This window comes from Barbus barbus (assembly GCF_936440315.1).
Source record: "Barbus barbus genome assembly, chromosome: 44".
NCBI lineage: Eukaryota > Metazoa > Chordata > Actinopteri > Cypriniformes > Cyprinidae > Barbus > Barbus barbus.
The window spans coordinates 18,726,715-18,747,408 of record NC_136722.1 but is presented as its reverse complement, the minus strand read 5'-3'; the positions used below and the strand labels follow the sequence as shown (position 1 = coordinate 18,747,408).

Sequence of the window (20,694 nt, the reverse complement as noted above, 5' to 3'; positions counted from 1 at the left end):
GACGCTGCCGAGGGATTTGACGGGAGCAGTCCGGAGTGGCATTTGGGGTCAAGGGGCGGCCCTATGTAGCGTTTAAATGTGTGCGTATATGCGAAAGAGAGATCAGTGCTTCATTGCTTTCTAAAGGCGAGTCTGAAGGTTTCTAAACTATTTCCACATACACAAGTTTGCAAGGTCATCTCGCTGAAGGCTTCCTCACCCTCACAGTTCACATTAAGCATCTTATTGAAGAAAATCATACTAGTATCGCTCGCAAAACAGTTTCACAAAGATTCACAAGACACAATCGGTGTTTCTTCTCAAGGTCTTTCTTCTGTTCAATGAGGAGTGAAGCGTGATGTTCACAGTGCTGTGATGTCACATGGTGTTGATTCTTGTCCTTCCTTCACTTGGATGTATAGATATCCAAGTTCACAATCTCGGACATCCGCAGCAATCTACTGCCTTTCTGGATGCTGATCACAAAGGGGAAGGTACCGGCCCGTTCTCCTGTAGGGCTGATGAACTTCAGTGCTGGTAGTGAGATAAAACAGAGTCATTTTGCAGCAAGACGCTTCCATGTGGCAAGAACGCTCCCAATCTCCTCATCAGGGGAAGCGGAACAGGTTTGAGGGCGTTGAGGTGAGGCGCTATACCTGAACCTGAGTCCCATGGTGTGCCTGAAGACACTGGATACTAGACAAGATCTTTTTCTGATGGCCTGCGAGTGCTACACCCATCTTATCCAGTTCACTGTGAGAGAAGCGAAAGAGATGGAAGAAAATGCTTTAGCAAAGTGTTATGTTTGCAATGGCATACTACTCATACTGTTTTTGCAGTATTCAGTGTGTTAACCATGTACATTGTCCAGATTTTTAGAGCACACGTTATCAAAGAATGCAATGCATTCCATTATTAGACACTATCTGTGACCATGGACCGCAAAACCAATCATAAGGGTCCATTTTCTGAAATTGAGATTTATACATCATCTGAAAGCTGTATAAATAAGCTTTCCATTGATGTATGGTTTGTTAGGATAGGACAATATTTGGCTCAGGTCATGTGACATTTAAGCATACTGTTGCATACTAATGCCTGTGGAATATTGTACTCCCATAATGCAATGAGAAATGCATATGAAACCTTGCAAAATAATCTTTGCACACATTTGGATGAAAATGCAGAACAATCATGTTTATTAGGATAACTGGATGCTATTTTCTGCCAAGTAATGAGGTCACGTTGTTTACACCATTTAACACTGTATATTATATATGGCTTTGCATACTTAAAAAAAAAAATACTACGCAGTAAACACTTCAAGTATTCAGTTTCCAACATATATGATATGATATGTTTGGAATGCCACTACTTTTGCAGCTTTATACAGTGCACAATTTGTAAATTCTCAATTTGATTCTTAGTATGCAGTGAGAGAATATCCCATTGAGAACACAGTCAAGTGTCTCTTGAAATGCAACAAAAGATTTTATACTAACATAAATTAGTGTAGCTTTTATTTACCTGGCGCTGACATACAGAACTGAGTCCAGGGTGACGTAGCCAGCACTGGAGAAGTGTTCCTTGTACTGACCCATTTTAATCAAGTCCAGCCAGTCTTCCACCGTACTGACCCCTGCCTCAGGAGTCACTGGGTCCTCCCTATGGTTGGAGGAGGAAGTGCAGTCAGAATAATGGTCTTATATTACCATGTAATTTCAGAATTTCCATGAAGAAAGCATTCGGCATTGGTCTGTGAGGATGTCAAATGTATGTATCCATTTAAAGTTGTGTTTTTGGTCAAATTCCATTTAGATTTATGCTGTTTTCTCAAATACACTTTCAACGTAAGTGTTTCATTGATGTGAGCATTTATGAACACAGTTTATAAGGGTAAGAAACTATTTTTCATGCAATCGTGTGTTTGTGTCATTTTATCAAAGCTTAATTGTCCATTGTCTGGACATGTTAGGCTTTCCAGATCCAGAAGGGAGGCAGATTGCACCAAATCGTGTCTCTGTCACTCTCTCCTTCTCTGTAGCATAGCCTCCACTATAACACACAATCCTGAGCAATTTAGATCTAAACCTATTTTATTTAACAGCAAGAGCACGAGGCAGAGTTTTCCCAGTGGTTTGTGAGAAAATTCAGTTTGCACATTCTGCTTTAATTGTGACAAGCACTGGCTAAACAATCCAGTGCCCATCTGCCTTTTATTTGGCAACCTTCAAAATGCAGCAGAGGGATAGACAGGCAATCAGATTTCAGCCAAGACCACCACAAACCCCCCTCCTGATCGAGAGAAACATGCACTGGAAGTAAGAAGTTCGTACTGACGTACATCTGGCTTCAATCTAGATTAGCCGGATATCTGTTTCATTTATTTTGAATTTATTGGATTACTGCGAAAAACACCTCAGATTTTGTCACACATCTGAGAAACATCATAACGCTCTTCATGAGCTATATATTGCAAACCGCCACACACATCCCAGCGGATCACCTCTATTGAATTCAGATCTAATCCGCAGAGGGCATTTGGCTCACCAGAATGCAGTGTTGGCCAGCTGCTTCAGGCTGCTTGGATTCCGGATCAGCTTGTCCAGAGTGTTGACAATCTGCCCAAATTTCGGCCGATCGCTGCGGTTCTTTTCCCAGCAGTCTAACATGAGCTGGTGAAGCACCACCGGACAGTCCATTGGAGCCGGTAGCCTGTAGCCTTCATCTACAGCTTTTATCACCTGGAGGGATAAGGATTCCAGATAAAAAATCATACATTAGCAGCGTATACGCTTCATGAATATTGAGCAGATTTATTCCTTGCTTAATGCATTTAGCTTTTGTTTGGCGTTGACAATGAGAATGAGATTTCGGGTGAGACTGTCTTTGTTAGCGCAAGTGGAGAGCTGTTTAATTTAGTCCCTTTTATGAAATGATACCGCCGTAAGGGAAAGAATAAACTAGCTTGATGCAAACATTCGTATTATCTTAACTCTTGCCTGGAAAACTGTAACCGTTGAAACGCTCCATTGCCTGTTACCATGGCAAAGAAAAGAAGACAGATGGATTTTGTGGTTTACGCCTTGAATGGAACTTTCGAATTCCGCTCCCTCAACACAATAAAAGTGCATCCGCTAACAAGCATGCAAGCGTTTTTCATGCTCCACTTTAACATGTCGAGTATACAGGCTCGAATCATTCCCAAATGTCTCAATCTCTTTCCCGAGCAGCCTCTTTCCAAATCCCGAGCAAAGATCTCTTCCCAAGGTGAAAATAAATAAATGAAAATGGTTTCTGGTGTGGAAAGTCTGCCAAGAACTCACTGACACAGATTCAAATTCCCTCTTTTAAAGTAGCCTGTGAATTGAAATCTGGAAATGTTCAGCCTCCAGATACATTTAATCTTTTTACCTTTATAATCCTGGGAGTTTTATTTTTTTTTTTAATTCCAGTCCCACTGAAGTGTTCTGGCAGAGGACTTTTATTACAAAATCGATAGGGATTCTCAAGTTTAAAAAAAATGAAGAGGCGCAATTAACAGAGTTGTTACAGTTAACTAAAACTATTAATTGAAAATAAATCACTAAATAGTCTTGCAACAGTTTATCTCACCGAGTTGTTGCTTTCACACAAACCAGTGAGATCACTGAGGTCGGAGCATCAAAAAATGCTATCCATTCCTATGTCCAGACTGAAACATCGTGGTGATCGAGCTTTTGCTGTTGCCGGGCCAACTCTCTGGAGCAATCTCCCTGTAGCTATCCGAACAGCACCTTATTTATATACTTTTAAATCTATGCTTAACTCTTTTTTTATTTGAAAACTGTATGATGGGTTAAAAAACTTTTTATTGTGCCGTGGTTTTTGTATAGTGTTTATATTTTGATTGCTGTTGTGTTTTCAATTTCCTGAACAGCACTTTGGTCAACCTTTTGGTTGTTTTAAAATGTGCTTTATAAATAAAGAAAAGAAGAAAGAAAATAAAGCCTAAATAAAAGAAAATCTAAATATTAGATGAAAACATCTAAAAATATGTAAACGAAATAAAATAAAGCTGACATAAAAATAAAGCTAAATAGAGCTATTATTTTAAAAAACAAATAAACTTAAAAAAACCACAAAAAAAACAAATGAAAACTGAAGCTACTCAAATAAAAAATAATACTATAATAATATATACACATTAAAATAACACTAATGGTTATAGCTCACAAAATTAATTCTTAAAACTTCCAGCTATTTCTATTTACTGTGAGAGATTTTTCCAGTGCATCTATGGTCTCATTTAATTTCAGAATTTACTCACGTCCTGATTGGACATTTCCCAGTACGGTCGTTCCCCATAGGATATCACCTCCCACATGACAATGCCGTAGCTCCACACATCACTGGCTGATGTGAACTTCCTGTAGGTGATGGCTTCAGGGGCTGTCCATCGAATGGGAATCTTACCCCCCTGAAAAACAGCACAAAATCAGTGGTTACAGGAATTAAGCTACTTTATTATCACAAGTTGTGGAATAGTTTAATAGAAAGCTATTTTTGAAATGTAGGCTGTAGCTACTTACACTAAAGGGGAGCTTTTAGCTTAGCTTAGCTAACTGGGAGCTTAGCTAGCTACATTTTTTTGAGTACCCTGTCCAAAAATGGTGATTAGCGGTAAGCGGTTTTTATCAAAATGTCACAAAGGGCATCAGAGAATACATATGGAACATTAATGTTTGGACAACTAAGGAGGAGACAAGCCACTTGTTGAAACATAACTAGGCATAACTGAAACACTCAACATGGCGGCTGTGGTAAAGGAAGTCCTTCCTTTCAATTAAAAAAGTAATTGCCTGGTATTTTTTGCTCTAGAATGCTGCTCCAACCTTATTTTTAATTTTTTAATACTCATCTTCCAGCAAAACTATGTACAAATGCATTCACAGGCAGAGAAAGGCACACACCCACACTGAGTTGATGTTAAGCCATCCATTAGTCTGGATAGTTGTTATGACAGTCCTGCGTGACCTCATTTCCAGACTACAGGTCAGAAAGAATATATCTCGCTGTGTCTGATTTTATTTCTTCGCAATCAAATCATATTTCTTTTAAACAAAGAGCTGAACCAGTTTAACATACCTCAACAAAACTGTTGCATAGTAAATCTAGTTAAAATGAGACTGGAGAGCAGAAGCATGATCTCTCACCCGTGTAGTGTATGCCGCCTCGGGATCGTCCTCTAACACACGCGACAGCCCGAAGTCGGACACTTTACACACAAGGTTTCCATTCACCAGAATGTTCCGTGCCGCCAAATCCCGGTGCACATAGTTCATCTCTGAGAGGTACTGCATCCCCGCAGCTATCCCACGCATCATTCCCACCAGCTGAATCACTGTGAACTGCCCATCGTGTTTCTGCACAAAATGAAGAGTTCTCATGTCAAATTCTCATCCCTGTGGTCTTATTTCCAACCTTGTTCAACCTCTTTGGATTCTGGCACAGTCGGTCATGTTTGAATGTGTCTCATGAGTAATTCATAATTCATTGGCTCCCTAATTAATAGTGTTGCTCATATGTTACAGGGCATGAGCCATTAACTGCAAATCACTGCATAATCATTCAGTCTTTTATGCAAGCAATGGCAACTAAGTATGGCAACTAACCAAATTATGATGTTTCATTATAGCCTCTGGCAAGAAAACATAAATGTTTTGATTGTTAACTACGGTTGCATGGTAATATTGGAATAATAATGGGATGATGGTTTGTTAGTGCAGGGGTTTTCAATTAATACGTCTGTATGTATGTATGTGTATGTACAGTATGTGTATGTATGTATGTATGTATGTATGAATGAATGAAATATATATGTACAGTCATGGACAAAAATATCAGCACCCTTGGTAAATATGATCAAAGGAGGCTGTGAAAATTTATCTGCATTGTTAATCCTTTTGATCTTTTATAAAAAAAAAAAAAAAAAAAAAATCACAATTTTAATCTTTCATTGGATAATAAGAATTTAAAATGGGGGAAAATATCATTATGAAATAAATGTTTTGTATATAATATTTATAACACCACTCTTACAATTTTTCTCACTCAGTACAATATCCTCTATGCAGTATTTGTCATCAAAAAGCTAGTGTCTCCATAAAGTTTCTAAACTAGCTTGACCAGCAAGTCAACCAACGTTATCAGAAAGACCATGCTGCATGTCGACTATCTCCACCAGATATGATTTGCTCGAGAACATAATGATTCAAACCAGCATAAACCATGGTGGTCTAAGCTGGGAAACAAAACACAAGCTGAGGGACACAAAGAAAAACCAAGCAGAGAGAGGTGTGAACACGCGAGTTGTCAAACCCAATCTGGAAGAGCCGGACGACTGCTTTGTGTTCCTGTGATATTTCACAGCATTCCCTTTGGTGCAAATTGGCCTCCATCATTTGCAGCAAAATAGATCACGCTCACCTTCAAATAAGTATCCAGAGATCCATTTTCCATGTACTCTGTCACTATCATCACAGGCTTACCTAAGGGACAGAGAAAGAGGAGACAAAACGGAAAGTGTGAAATATTGTGGAAAATAGAGAAAGAGAGAGAGCAGAAGCAAGAGAAAGATGTTACATTTTTTTTCACAGGCGAATAAGAAAAGATGCAGCGGAGAGGCAGGAAGAGGCTGGCGCTTTTGTGTCCTATATTTAATTCATTTCCAAGATGACAAGAGAAAAACATGCAGATAAAGAGAGCGGACACCTCCCCCACTCCCAGTGACTTCACAGCCCCTCGTTCCTGCTTTCGTTCGCCTCTACCTGCTGCCTGTTACTCATAGTGACAGCCCCTAATCAAAGCTCTCAATAACAGTCAGGCAGATAATTAGAGCGAGCTGTCCACTGAGAATATCTCTGTCCAGAAATACCTAAAATGGTAATGAGTTCCTTTTGGAGGGAGGATGATGAAGGGGGATACAAGTGAGGGGGGAGGTTTTTAGGAGGTGTGGTGATTAATTGCCCTGTGGGTGGTGGTGGGGGGGTTGAGGGGTTTGAAGATGAAGGGGTGTAAAGATCTGCTAATGGGAAAAGTGTTCACCTCTTCGCTGTGTTGCAGACACAGCTGCAAGAGACTCATATGGGGAGATTGCACCTGCGTTGCTGAAAGTGATTAAAAATTCTCCCTTGATTCCACCCAAATAACACGCTGTCAGTCAGAGAGACCCCCCTTCTCACAGGGAAGAGTACATGCTAATCCATCCTGATTATCAGAGATGCTTGATGGATGTAACGCACGGCAGAAACTTTCACCTCGGGACACCAGACGCACGTCAGCATGAGATGCCGTTTAGCCCTAGAGATGTTTTCTATTTTTGTGAGCAGCCCTTTATGTTGTGCCTAGCCTTACAGGTTTTAGGTTTGAACCCTGCAAGGTGATCCTTGAGGTATCACCATTGTGACACTGAAGAAACAACATAACCACAGTTTGATAGGGACTGTTTATGTAAATTATTAGTGTCATTTTTATTTATTTACATATTTTTCCATTTTTTAAATAAAATAAAGTAAAATTGAAAAATTGAAAAAACAAGGCTGGCCCAGGTTTATCAGAGAAAACAAACAAATAAACAAAAAATTATAATATGAACATTTATTTCCATTTGACTATTTGATTAGTGAGGTCAAACAGTGATGTTTTATTATTTATTTTATTATTATTATTATTATTATATTGTTCCTGTAAATGAATTGTTTTTTTATTTTTAGATTAATATCATAGGAATTAAATTAAATGAAAAAAATAAAAATAAATAAATAAATACAAAATAACAGAAAATAGACTGGTCCAGTTAATGTGCATTTAAAATAGAAAAACTGAAAAAGTGATGTTTTTTTCGTATTTACTGTATGTTATATATGCAATATATATGAATAAATAATATATTTTCCCTGTAAATTAAGAGTTTTTTGTTTTCATTCATTTCATTTTTAGATTAAAATAATTAAACTAAATGGAATGAAAATCTATGAAAAAAAATCAAGAAAATAAACGCATGCATTTTATAGAAATAAACAAACAAATAAAGCATGAACAATGTTTCCAATTTACTAATTGATTAGTCAGACCATGTGATTTTTTTCTTTTTGTTATTTATTTTATATATTATAATAAACATGTTGATACTTTGTTACATTGTGCTTTAGCTGTTAAATAGTTTGCATGGTAAAACCTTGAAAATGCCTCTGCATTGTGACTTTTGCACACCTCTCGCTGCAATACAAGTAAAAGAAAATGTGAGCAGAAGACCTTGAGGACAAAGATAAAAAGACATCTGCCCTGTCAATTTCAACACACAATTTAAGCCTGCAGACTGGAGATTTGCAGGTGAGGCTACAAGCGAAGAGTCAATGGTTTCATTATGGTTTTGTAATCTCTACTTACGCAAAGCACAAAGAAATAGAAACCAATTGAATCCAACAAAACCCCATTCAGCCCTAACAAGCTATTTATAGCACCAAGCCCTAAGATGTTGCCAATTGTGGTTTCAGATGAATGGGGGTTGCACTATGTCCTAGCTGTCACTGTAAGTAAAATCACAAATGTATCGGTCACACTCTTTATATAATCGAAACCACACGACAAGCGTGGCGAAGGATATCTGAAAGGATCGCGCATGAGCTTATCAACATGGGACAAATTACTTTGACAATGAGCTAGCTGGATAATGTGGCCTCCTTGCCTCAACCTACAAACCTCTGGCCACCAGAACTGAAATATAAAGCGCATTCAAACATAAAGCGCAACATCTTCCTGACATTAACGTTGTTTGCATTATCAGATCAAACTGACATGCATTTCCCTACTCTAGCTCATGGCTGATGGTTCTACTGATAGGTACGTTAATGCAATTACCTAGCTACTTCTCCACGCATGCACATTTAAGGGTGATTGATGCTGCAGCAGTTTTAGAAGTGCTTCAAATAGACAGTATTCACACACACACGCTCAAACATCCACTGTGTCCCGTGGTGAGCCAATATACTCTAAATGTCTAAGCATTGTGGAAAGGTCGTAATTATGGTTATCACAGGAGCAAGGAATTTGTACATGTATTTAAGGGAACCTGAAAAAGGTTATATACATTAAAAGACCTGCAAATTCAGTATGTAGTCTATACATCATCTGTAATCACATGCTTAGAAGGCATTTGATAAGAGGAACGCTTAAAATAAAATAAAATACTGACTGGTTCAAGCATGCAGTTTTTTTTTTAAAGAAAACCATTCAGGATAAAATAACATTTTCAAAAATAAAATATATTTTAAAAAGTAAGATTTTAAAAATAATTTAAAAAAATAAATAAAATATATATTTTTTAATAAAATAAAATAAAATTTTTAAAATAAAATTTAAAATAAAATAAAATATAAAATAAAATATTGGCTTGTCCAGTTAATATGCATGCATTTTCAAGAGAAAAGTGTTCCGAAAAAGATAATTTGCCATGAAAGACCTGTAACTTCAGTATGTACTCCATAAATCATCTGTAATCAGTAAAAAAAAACAAAAAATAAATAAAAAAAATAAATGAATAAATAAAAGGTCTGTTGTGCTGCTGAGAGGTTTGCGTTTGTAGCTCCGCTTTTTTATTGAATCTTTACCTTACTTTCACTCTCTGTTGTTTAAAGTGATAATGTATAACTTAATTCCCACCATATTTCTGTTATTATCTATCAAACTAATCTAACTAATTTGATTGTTCGCTTTTTAAAGCTGGTTAGCTTGTTACTCGCGGTTCCATTCACGTTTCTATTCGCGCCTATTATTGTTTTCTTTTTTCTCGCTCCGTTTTCATTTCTCTCTCGCTCCGTTTTTCACGAGTTCATCAAATAACAGTGGTAAGTTAAGTTGGTATCATTCATCAGTCACGGTGAGTAATGGCTTCTTCTCCTGCTATTGTTGTTTGCACTTCATGTCACATGTATAGTTTATCTCTCTCTGTCGGCGATGAGGGATTCACATGTGATAAATGCAGGGAAATAGTTAGGCTGACAGAGAAGGTTTCAGAATTAAAGAAACGTATCCAAACTTTAGTTCAGGACAGTAAGAATGTGAGGGCTGTAGGTACTGCTTTGGATGCGACTAGCTCAGGGAGTCCTGTACATTGTTCGGCTCCGGTTGAGCCCGTGCAGCAGGGCAGCTGGGTGACCCTAGTCGCGGGTCAAAACACCGCTCTTCCATTCCAATCAGAACATCAAACAGGTTCTCCCCACACAGACGCACCCGCTGAGAAACCTGATGAAAGTGCTCTAGATATTGGCGATTCTATTGTACGGAACGCAAAAATAGAGACACCAGCCACCATAGTCCAATGTTTACCGGGAGCCAGAGCGCCTGACATCTTGGCAAATTTAAAAGTGCTGGCTAATGCTAAACATAAATTCAGTAAGATTGTTATCCACGTCGGCGCTAATGATGTTCGACTTCGCCAGTCGGAGATCACTAAAAATAATGTTAAAAAGGTGTGTGAACTTGCAAGTACGATGTCAGACACTGTAATATGCTCTGGCCCCCTCCCTGCTTACCGTGGCGATGAGATTCATAGCAGACTGTCGTCACTCAATGGCTGGATGTCTAAGTGGTACCCGCAGAATTGCATAGACTTTATAGACAATTGGACGAGTTTTTGGGGCAGACCTGACCTGTTGAAAAGAGATGGTCTTCATCCCTCTTGGGTGGTGCCGCTCTTCTCTCTAGAAATATGGCACATAGTCTTAGAGTTCGTACTTGACTAACTGGGGCCCAGGTCAGGAAGCAGATAGACTGGCTAAACTGACCGTCTGCTAGCCGCCTCACGTCACAGAAGTCAGTTAATTCTCAGCACATAGAGACTCCTTCACCCAGATATCACACCATAGAGACTGTGTCTGTTCCCCGAACTAGAAAATACAGAAAACGTCCAAACCAAATTAAGAGCAACAATTTAATTGCTGTTCAACAAATAAAAAATGTTTACAATACAGAGAAACAATTGATAAAGCTTTGCTTACTGAATATCAGGTCCCTTTCTACAAAAGCACTTTTTGTAAATTATTTAATCAATGATGATAATCTAGATTTGCTCTGTTTGACAGAAACATGGCTAAAACCAGATTAATACATTACTTTAAATGACTCTACCCCCCCAAGATTACTGCTATAAAAATGAGCCACTTCCGAAAGGTAAAGGGGGAGGTGTTGCTACAATTTATAGCAATATTCTCAGTATTTCTCGGAGGGCAGGCTTTAAGTATAACTCGTTTGAAGTTTTGGTGCTGCGTATAACATTATCTAGAGAAACGTGTTAGTGATAAATGTCCTGTGATGTTTGTACTGGCTATACAGGCCACCAGTGCACCATACAGACTTTATTAAAGAATTTGCTGATTTTCTATCTGAGTTAGTACTGGCTGCAGATAAAGTCTTAATTGTTGGCGATTTTAATATCCATGTCGATAATGAAAAAGATGCATTAGGATCAGCATTCATAGACATTCTGAACTCTATTGGAGTTAGACAACACGTTTCCGGACCTACTCATTGTCGAAATCATACTCTAGATTTAATACTGTCACATGGAATTGATGTTAGTGGTGTTGAAATTCTGCAGCAAAGTGATGATATCTCAGATCATTATCTAGTCTTGTGTAAATCCCATATAGCTAAAACTGTAAATTCTACTCCTTGTTACAAGTATGGTAGAACCATCACCTCTACCACAAAAGACTGCTTTGTAAGTAATCTTCCTGATTTATCTCAATTCCTCAACATATCCAACAGCACAGAAAAACTTGATGATGTAACAGAAACCATGGACTCTCTCTTTTCTAGCACTTTAGATACAGTTGCTCCTTTACGCTTAAGGAAGATCAAAGAAAACAGTCCGACTCCGTGGTATATTGAGCACACTCGCACCTTAAAGAGAGCAGCCCGGAAAATGGAGCGCAGATGGAGGAAAACAAAACTAGAGGTATTTCGTATAGCCTGGCGGGAAAATACCCTATCCTACAGAAAAGCATTAAAACTGCTAGATCTGATTACTTTTCATCTCTTCTAGAAGAAAACAAACATAACCCCCGGTATTTATTCAATAGTCACTAAATTAACGAAAAAAAGCATCAACAGGTGTTGGCATTTCCCAAAAGCACAGCAGTAATGACTTTATGAACTACTTTACTTCCAAGATCGATTCTATCAGAGATAAAATTGTAACCATGCAGCCGTCAGCTACAATATCGCATCATATAGTGCACTATAGATCCCCTGAGGAACAATTTCACTCATTCTCTACTATAGGAGAGGAAGAATTGTATAAATTTGTTAAATCATCTAAACCAACAACATGTATGTTAGACCTTATTCCATCTAAACTACTAAAAGAGCTGCTTCCAGAAGTCATAGATCCTCATTTGGCTATTATTAATTCCTCACTGTCATTAGGATATGTCCCCAAAACCTTCAAATTGGTTGTTATTAAGCCTCTCATTAAAAAACCACAACTTGACCCCAAAGATTTAGTTAATTACAGACCGATCTCAAATCTCCCTTTTCTGTCAAAGATACTAGAAAAGGTAGTATCCTCACAATTATATTCCTTCTTAGAGAAAAATAGTATTTGTGAGGAATTCCAGTCAGGATCCAGACCGTATCATAGTACTGAGACTGCTCTCATTAGAGTTACAAATGACCTGCTTCTATCATCTGATTGTGGTTGTATCTCTTTATTAGTTCTACTTGGTCTTAGCACTGCGTTCGACCACAACATTCTTTTAAATAGACTAGAACACTTTGTTGGCATTAGTGGAAGTGCATTAGCATGGTACAAATCGTGCTTATCTGAACGCCATCAGTTCGTAGCAGTGAATGAAGAGGTATCATATTGATCACAAGTGCAGTACGGAGTACCTCAGGGCTCAGTACTAGGGCCGTTACTTTTCCCGCTTTACATGTTACCCTAGGGAGATATTATCAGGAGACATGGTGTTAGCTTTCACTGTTATGCTGATGAAACTCAGCTCTATATTTCTTCGCGGCCCAGTGAAACACACCAAATTGAGAAACTAACGGAATGCATAGTCGATATAAAAAAACTGGATGACGAGTAACTACTTACTGCTAAATTCTGAAAAAATAGAGGTGTTAATTATCAGACCTAAAAAGCCCACATGTAATAACCTAGAACACCATCTAACACTTGACAGCTGCTCTGTCAATTCTTCTTCATTAGTTAGGAACCTAGGCGTGCTGTTTGATAGCAATCTTTAATTTGAAAGCCATGTTTCTAGCATCTGTAAAACTGCGTTTTTCCATCTCAAAAACATATCTAAATTGCGACCTATGCTCTCAACGACAAATGCAGAAATACTAATTCATGCGTTTATGACCTCAAGGTTAGACTATTGCTTTAATACGCTTGATCAACAAATGACAGTTGTTCCAAAATGCAGCAGCTAGAGTCCTTACTAGAACCAGGAAGTACGACCATATTAGCCCGGTTCTGTCAACAGTGCATTGGCTCCCCATCAAACATCGTATAGATTTTAAAATCTTGTTAATTACTTATTAATGAATGGCCTAGCGCTTCAGTACTTGAGTGAGCTCTTATCATATTATAGTCCTCCACATCTGCTGCGTTCTCAAAACTCTGGTCATTTGATAATACCTAGAATATCAAAATCGACTACGGGCGGCAGATCCTTTTCCTATTTAGCACCCAAACTCTGGAACAATCTACCTAATACTGTTCGGGAGGCAGACACACTCTGTCAGTTTAAATCTAGATTAAAGAACTGATAAAATGTAAAAACTAACTTGAATGCAATGTAAGTCGCTTTGGATAAAAGCATCTGCTAAATGCATAAATGTAAATGTAAAGACACATTTCTTTAACCTGGTTTACACATAACACACTAATACACTTCTATTATTCAAATCCGTTAAAGGATTGTTAGGCTGCATTAATTATATCAACCGGAACCGGGAACACTCCCCCATAACACATGATGTACTCATTACATCATAAGAAGAATGGCATCTACGCTAATATTTGTCTGTTTCTATTCGGTTTCTCAGTCCGTGTCTGGATCAGATGGTGGATCGGCGCCGGGAGATGATGTATGTGGCCCTGATCGTCGGCGGAGGCCGATCACCTGGATGAGCCCCGGGGACATATCCACAGTCACCGTAGCCACCCGAACCAGTCCGTATCCAGCCCAGATGGTCACATCCAGTCCATATCCAGATCAGATGGCGGATCAGCACCCAGAGATGACCTCTACAGCCCTGAACGTCAGCGGAGACCAGGACACCCAGATGAGAGCCAGAGACAGATCCCCAGTGAGGACTCCGCCACTTAGACAGCTATCGGGAAAGACCACTGCAACCAGTTGAGCTGCAGTTGGAATTGAACTGCTGGTTCGTTTGGCCAGAGGAGAACTGGCCCCCCGACTGAGCCTGGTTTCTCCCAAGGTTTTTTTCTCCATTCTGTCACTGATGGAGTTTTGGTTCCTTGCCACTGTCGCCTCTGGCTTGCTTAGTTGGGGACACTTCATTTCCAGCGATATCGTCGACCTGATTGCAAAGACACTATTTAAACTGAACTAAGCTGGATGATGACATCACTGAATTCAATAATGAAATGCCTTTAACTGAAAATCTTTTTTTTTTTATCTTTTCATTTTACATTATTGACACACTATTTTCCTTTTTTGATATTGTGCAGTTGCTTTGACACAATTTACATTGTTAAAAGCGCTATATAAATAAAGGTGACTTGACTTGACTAATCACATGCTTTGGTGGCATTTAATGAAATTACAGCAATTTAACATAATACAAAATAAAATACAATTTAAAAAATAAAATAAAAAAATATTTGCTGGTACAATTTATATGCATGTATTTTTAGAGAAAAGTATTCTGAAAAAGGTAATTTGCCATTAAAGACCTGCAACTCCAGTATGTACTCTCTATGTACATCATCTGTAATCACATGCTTTGGAGGCATTTGATGAAAATGACAGCAATTTATCATGAAATATCAGAGGACAAAGGAATTTTTAGGGCTCAAAATAAGTTAAGCTCTAGTTTAAAAGCACACATTACTCTGAACAAAGCAATACTTTCAATGATTTAGAAATTACATCCTCTTATCTATTGTTCCTGCTGTTGATGACACAAAGAATTTTTTTTCTTGAGGACTCTGGAATGAATGAGCTGGAATGAACCTGAAAATACAGCCACGGATGGCAAATGTTATCAGATAGCAGACTGGAGTCCGCTAATCTGATGGTTAGACGCACAATGGGTTTATAATAGAGACGATGACAGCTCTGTGTTTTTGCAAAGATGGGGGATAAAGAACTGAATAGGGCATTAAGGTCTATTCTGATTCCATTCTCTGAGCTGCTGACACATTTGCATTACAAAAAGCTCAATCACGGTCTAATTTTTTCCGTCTGAGGTGGTAATGATAGAGCGCCTCTTTCAAAGCTGTGTTATGTGACAGATGCTTTTCATATTACAGCGCAAAAATCTTTGTCTTTCTCGCCGGCGCTCCATCAGGCAGCATAAACACTCTTCAGCCTTTTTAATGCATCTCTACTCGGCTACATCAGTGCTGTGATTAGTCTGTGCGTACGAGGAGGGGGCTGGATTGACAGCTGCTTCTGTAATGCAGTGCAAGGGGTCGCTGACCTCTCCTATCCCTATCCCCTGCACCATCAGGCTGATCTGTGACCTGTGAAATTACTCAGGCTATCACATCTCACCCAATCAGCGGCGGATGAGGACACGTTTGCAAACCGACACACACACACACACGCGTGTTATATTACCTGCCAGAAAGAGCAGTATGGAAGATACGTATTATGATAGTTTCACTGAGTCTTATTCACAAATAATTACATACAGTTGTTACGTACAGATATTTCTTCAAAATATAATCTTTTATGTCCCGCAAAAGATTGAAACGACGTGAGGGTGCGTAAATGAAAACAGAATGTTCATTTTAGAGTGAACTATTCCTTTAATGTTTTTATTATTATTATTATTATTATTACATATTTATTTTTTATTAATATTATATTTTTTTAATTAAATAATACTTTAAATAAGAAACCAAAACTGCCAGCAGGTGGCGGTAAATGTCTTTATGAGTAAGGCATTGAGTCATTCATTCATTCGATTCCTACAAACAGCTGATTCATTCAGTAATTAAGTATATGGCTCTCTTTTAGGGCTGAACGATTAATTACATTTGCGATAATATCGCAATATGAAAAAACTTGATTTTTCAACCGCAGAGGCTGCGATTACACGTGACACACGAGAGTAAAGAGGTGTGTTCGACTTGAAGATCGATCGGTGTATGACATCAAAGTACGGCGAGAGAAAGCATAAGGAGACGTCCGCTCTCTTATAGCTCTCGCGGTACTTTGACGACACACACCGATCGGTCTAGCAGTGCTGCTTCAAGTCGAACACATCTAAGCAGTCTTCAGAGGAAGCATCAAGTTGGCAAGCTACAGTGTTGCCATATTAAATCGCAATTGCAATATATATAAAAAAAAAATAAAAAAAATCGCATTAGATTATTTTCCAAAATCGTTCAACTCTACTCTTTTTATGAATGGGCCATTGAATCACTGGTTCACACGATTTGTTCAAAACGCAGATTCATTCAGAAACGAAACCACTATGATGCTCGGAGACACACAGCGGTTCTGCTATTACTTTATAGAAAATATTTTCGTTGGCAAAATTAAGCAAAAACAGACAATATTATATTAAGTTATTCTGAACTGTTGTATAAAAATCACATTTTTATTTCATTAGGGCCGTCAACGTTAACGCATGCGATTAATCAAAAAATTTTAATGCGCTAATATTTTTTTTACGCAAATCAATTGTTTGATAAGTTTTGAACCCAACTTCTTGCAGTCATCGCAGCGCGGAAGGTTATCTATCATTGTGTGATAAGGGTACAGCGAACCAGTGTTGCCAGGGTCTCGGTTTTCCCGCACAGTTGTTGGGCTATTTTGAAAATGCAGTTGCGGGAAAAATTACAGAGCTGTGGGTTGCGTTTTTTTGGGCTACTTTTATAATGTACTGTGGCCGCCCAAAGTATATATAGACAAATAAAAATGAAAATAGATCCTTTTACTAATGTGAATTATACTTGGATTGCATACCTGGAAACTTAAGAATGGAAAGGTGGTTGTAACATCACAAACAACCTGAGTTTCAGCCAGAGCATACAACACAGCAGAAATAAACATGACAACAGCCACTATAGATTATATAAGATAGTAAACACACAATTACGATAGGATATGGTTTGAATGTGATTTTCTTGAGATTTGGATATGTTCATAATAACGAATGTGTACATCTGAAATGCTAATTTGTACAGCAATAAAAAAGCCTATAATTTGCATATTTTGACAACAGTAAACAACCAAATTCCACATGTGATCGCAAAAGGAAGTTATTACAAACACTCGATGGTGGTTTAAAGTGAGTTTTGAGTAAAAGTGCACTATTAATCTCATAAATTGTCTTATGTAGCATGATGCTAATGTTAGCTCTAATGCACCTGCAGAACAGGTCCAATTCTTCTTCATAATGCCTTTTGTCATAATACTTCACGTAAGGTCGCAAGAAAATGTTTTGTTGTATTTATTTAAAAATACTTTTGATAATAGTTGGGTAAATGTATAGGCCTACTGGGACTGAAGCGATGTGGCTTGGTAAACGTTTTATTGCCAGTATAAAGACTGATAATGGCTGAATTAAAACAAAAGAATAATGATAAAAGAATAATAAGGATTATGTCTCATTCTAGGCGGAGGTGTGAAAGGTTCTGTTTCCTTAAACTCGTTTGTCATGCATTTCTTTATTTTAACACATTTACAGGTAAATCCTAGCATTTTAAATTTGCAATTAATCATGATTAATCACAGTCCATGTTTTTTTTTTAATAAATTCATGTTGCCATAAGGGCACACAGGAAGTATTTGCACATTTGGACAATCCAAGCCTATAATAATGAAAGCCTTTCACTGACATATTTGTTGAATCAAGCCTTTCATAACCTCATAATTATGTTGTAACAGCACAGAATTAAAAAAGCTAAATTACTCTACTTTTATTTAATAAGAGAGGAAAAGCTGTACCGCCAACATTAATAATAACTATTTGAACTGAATCAAACTGAAGGCCACATTAGCATTTTGCAAAAGTAAGAGGAACTGGGAGGAAATGTTGAGAGGATTCATGTTAATAATTCTGACACTAAATATTCATGATCCCTCCCAAAACTCACATCCAATTATATGTTTGTATTATCGATATTCATGCAGCTGGCATGAATATGGATGGTCCTTTTGTTATAGAGCCTGTCAGTCTAATCCACAGAGACTTGAAGGAGGAAAAAATCATAAAGAGAGATCAGTAGAGGGAATTACCACCCAATAGTGACCAAAACACCTGTTGCAAGATACTGCTTTTTATAAACGCAGACAATGGAAATTGAAACGCACACAATAAATTGGCAAATTCAGGTTCAGAAACTCTATTCTAAATCACAGCCAATATTAACATCCTCATCAGCGAGCAGGCAGCGCACATCAATTTCAGATTCTCAGGAGTGGCAGTACAAGCAATCAGAAGTAATATAGACCTAATATGCATTTATATAATGCAAAGTCAAACAAAACAGTGGTTTCTTAAATTAATTTTTTATACAAACAATTTAAGTTAATTCTTGCCATGATGATGTGTTATCTTTCTGAAGACATTATCTTATCAGCTAGAGTGATAAGTCAAAGTGATAAAAACAAATTCAAACGCATACGGTCATAGCACATTTGTATTCTAAAGTAGAAGTAGGGCATAAAATCACTGATATAAATATTGTCATACATATTTATTCGAATGAATATTCATGAACCGTGCTACTTGGTATTTGTTGAAGATAAGATTGTAAGGTCAATTATCTCTGTGTGGAAAACACAGGGGGTACAAACTATTTCCAGCAATATACTTTATCTGCAAATGTGTTACGGATGTAAATGCTCACATCTGGTGACGACTCCCTCCAGTCGAATAATGTTGGGATGGTCAAACTGGCCCATAATGCTGGCCTCACTCAGAAAGTCACGTCTCTGCTGCTCTGAATATCCAGCTTTCAGACTCTTGATGGCCACCTGGATCTCCCTCTTACTGGGCAGCCTCAGACGGCCACTGCAGACCTCTCCAAACTCACCTGGTAGTCAAACAAGAGCCTGTCAACTAATTGAATTTATCTTCAATCCCTTATTTCATTGCATTACAATCCCCTGGTGAGCTGTTCATGTGGTTTACACAAGTAGGGCATGATTGAGTCAATTTATTTTGACTTACCAGCCCCAATAACTCTCTCAATCCGTATGTTGGAAACTTCGATCTCTTTGGCGAAGTCTCGCACCGCCTGGTTGGGGTCCTCATATGTGTGTGGGTGAATGTACGTGCGGGTTTCGGGAAGTTTGACTGCAATTCAAGAACACGGTAGGAGTGGGGATAATGATTGGGTTATTTTACCGTGACTTTAGTTACATAGACTGAACCATCCATTTTACTAAAAGAAGGGGAGTGCTGCATTTTCAGCCTCATTAAACATTGTCTTTGGCAGGCAGGAAAAGTGTCATTAGAGAAAACACACATTAGGCAACTAGAGCGATCAGAGACATCATTTATCAGCAAATGCATCAGAGGCTCTGTTCACAAACTGACAATTTGCTGGAAAAACATGCATTTTCTTTATTCATCCATCCAGCCAGGCCGAATTATGTTCACCGTCTGACTGGCCAGAAAAAATACAATCCTGATTTGATGGCATATATCAAACTATGTTCTTTGAAAGCACTATATTAGACATCTTAAAGTTTTGCTCAATATTTTGCTGATTACTCTTAAAAGATTTGAGTTATTTTCCGAGAACAAAAAACCTGTGTGCATTACCTCGTCCATGCTGAAACTGCATTTTCTCTTCCTCAGGGTCTTGCTTTGCTTTAATATATCCACAGCGCCTGAAACAATAGAATAAGCACAATTAAAAGACAGACACAATGAAATACATACTTTCTCTCACACTAAATCAACCAGCCAATCCCCCAAGACTAAGAAAATGTTGATGACCTGGTCACATATATAATATATAATTTACAGTGTAGTTAAACCATAATGTGTCTTTAGAGTCCAGTTTTCCCACCTGGTAAAGGATTTCACTGCTTTAATCCGCTCTTTAGCACCAGGAAAATGCAATCCTGTCACCTCTGACTTTATCATTAACTACATCATTCCTCTCACAGTGGGATCATGAATAAGGAAAAGCCCCAGATAATGAATATTCCAATACACTGGGGAGGAAAGGTGGCCAACGTAGGACTGATAATTATGTTCATTATTCATTTAATCCTCTTAGTGACACACACTCACACATTCCCTTTTCCTGTAATGTCTTTAACAAGAACGAATTGCCAAAAATGTAATGTCCCAGGCTGACAAGCCATAATAATTATAAAGCATGCTAAAATGTGGAGAATGGCTGCAGAATATCTACAGACTGGCACGTTTGATGGGGACCAGGTGGAAAAATCCATCCTGAATGGGTTTCTAGAGGACACTGGCTCAATAATATGGGTGAAT

At 38.1% G+C, this 20,694-nt stretch overlaps 1 protein-coding gene across 1 annotated transcript in view; it reads right to left on the bottom strand.

The window, feature by feature from the left end:
* Window positions 1-629: 629 nt before the first annotated feature.
* The window catches only part of ek1 (eph-like kinase 1), a gene marked incomplete at both ends in the record, with an annotated part of 69,945 nt that continues 49,880 nt past the window's right edge, over window positions 630-20,694 (bottom strand). The window contains 9 exons of the mRNA XM_079406482.1: window positions 630-732; window positions 1,507-1,644; window positions 2,530-2,723; window positions 4,289-4,438; window positions 5,175-5,384; window positions 6,448-6,509; window positions 19,088-19,273; window positions 19,411-19,536; window positions 20,008-20,075. Coding sequence (XP_079262608.1) covers window positions 630-732; window positions 1,507-1,644; window positions 2,530-2,723; window positions 4,289-4,438; window positions 5,175-5,384; window positions 6,448-6,509; window positions 19,088-19,273; window positions 19,411-19,536; window positions 20,008-20,075 — 1,237 coding nt within the window. The remainder of the gene's footprint in view (window positions 733-1,506; window positions 1,645-2,529; window positions 2,724-4,288; window positions 4,439-5,174; window positions 5,385-6,447; window positions 6,510-19,087; window positions 19,274-19,410; window positions 19,537-20,007; window positions 20,076-20,694) is intronic.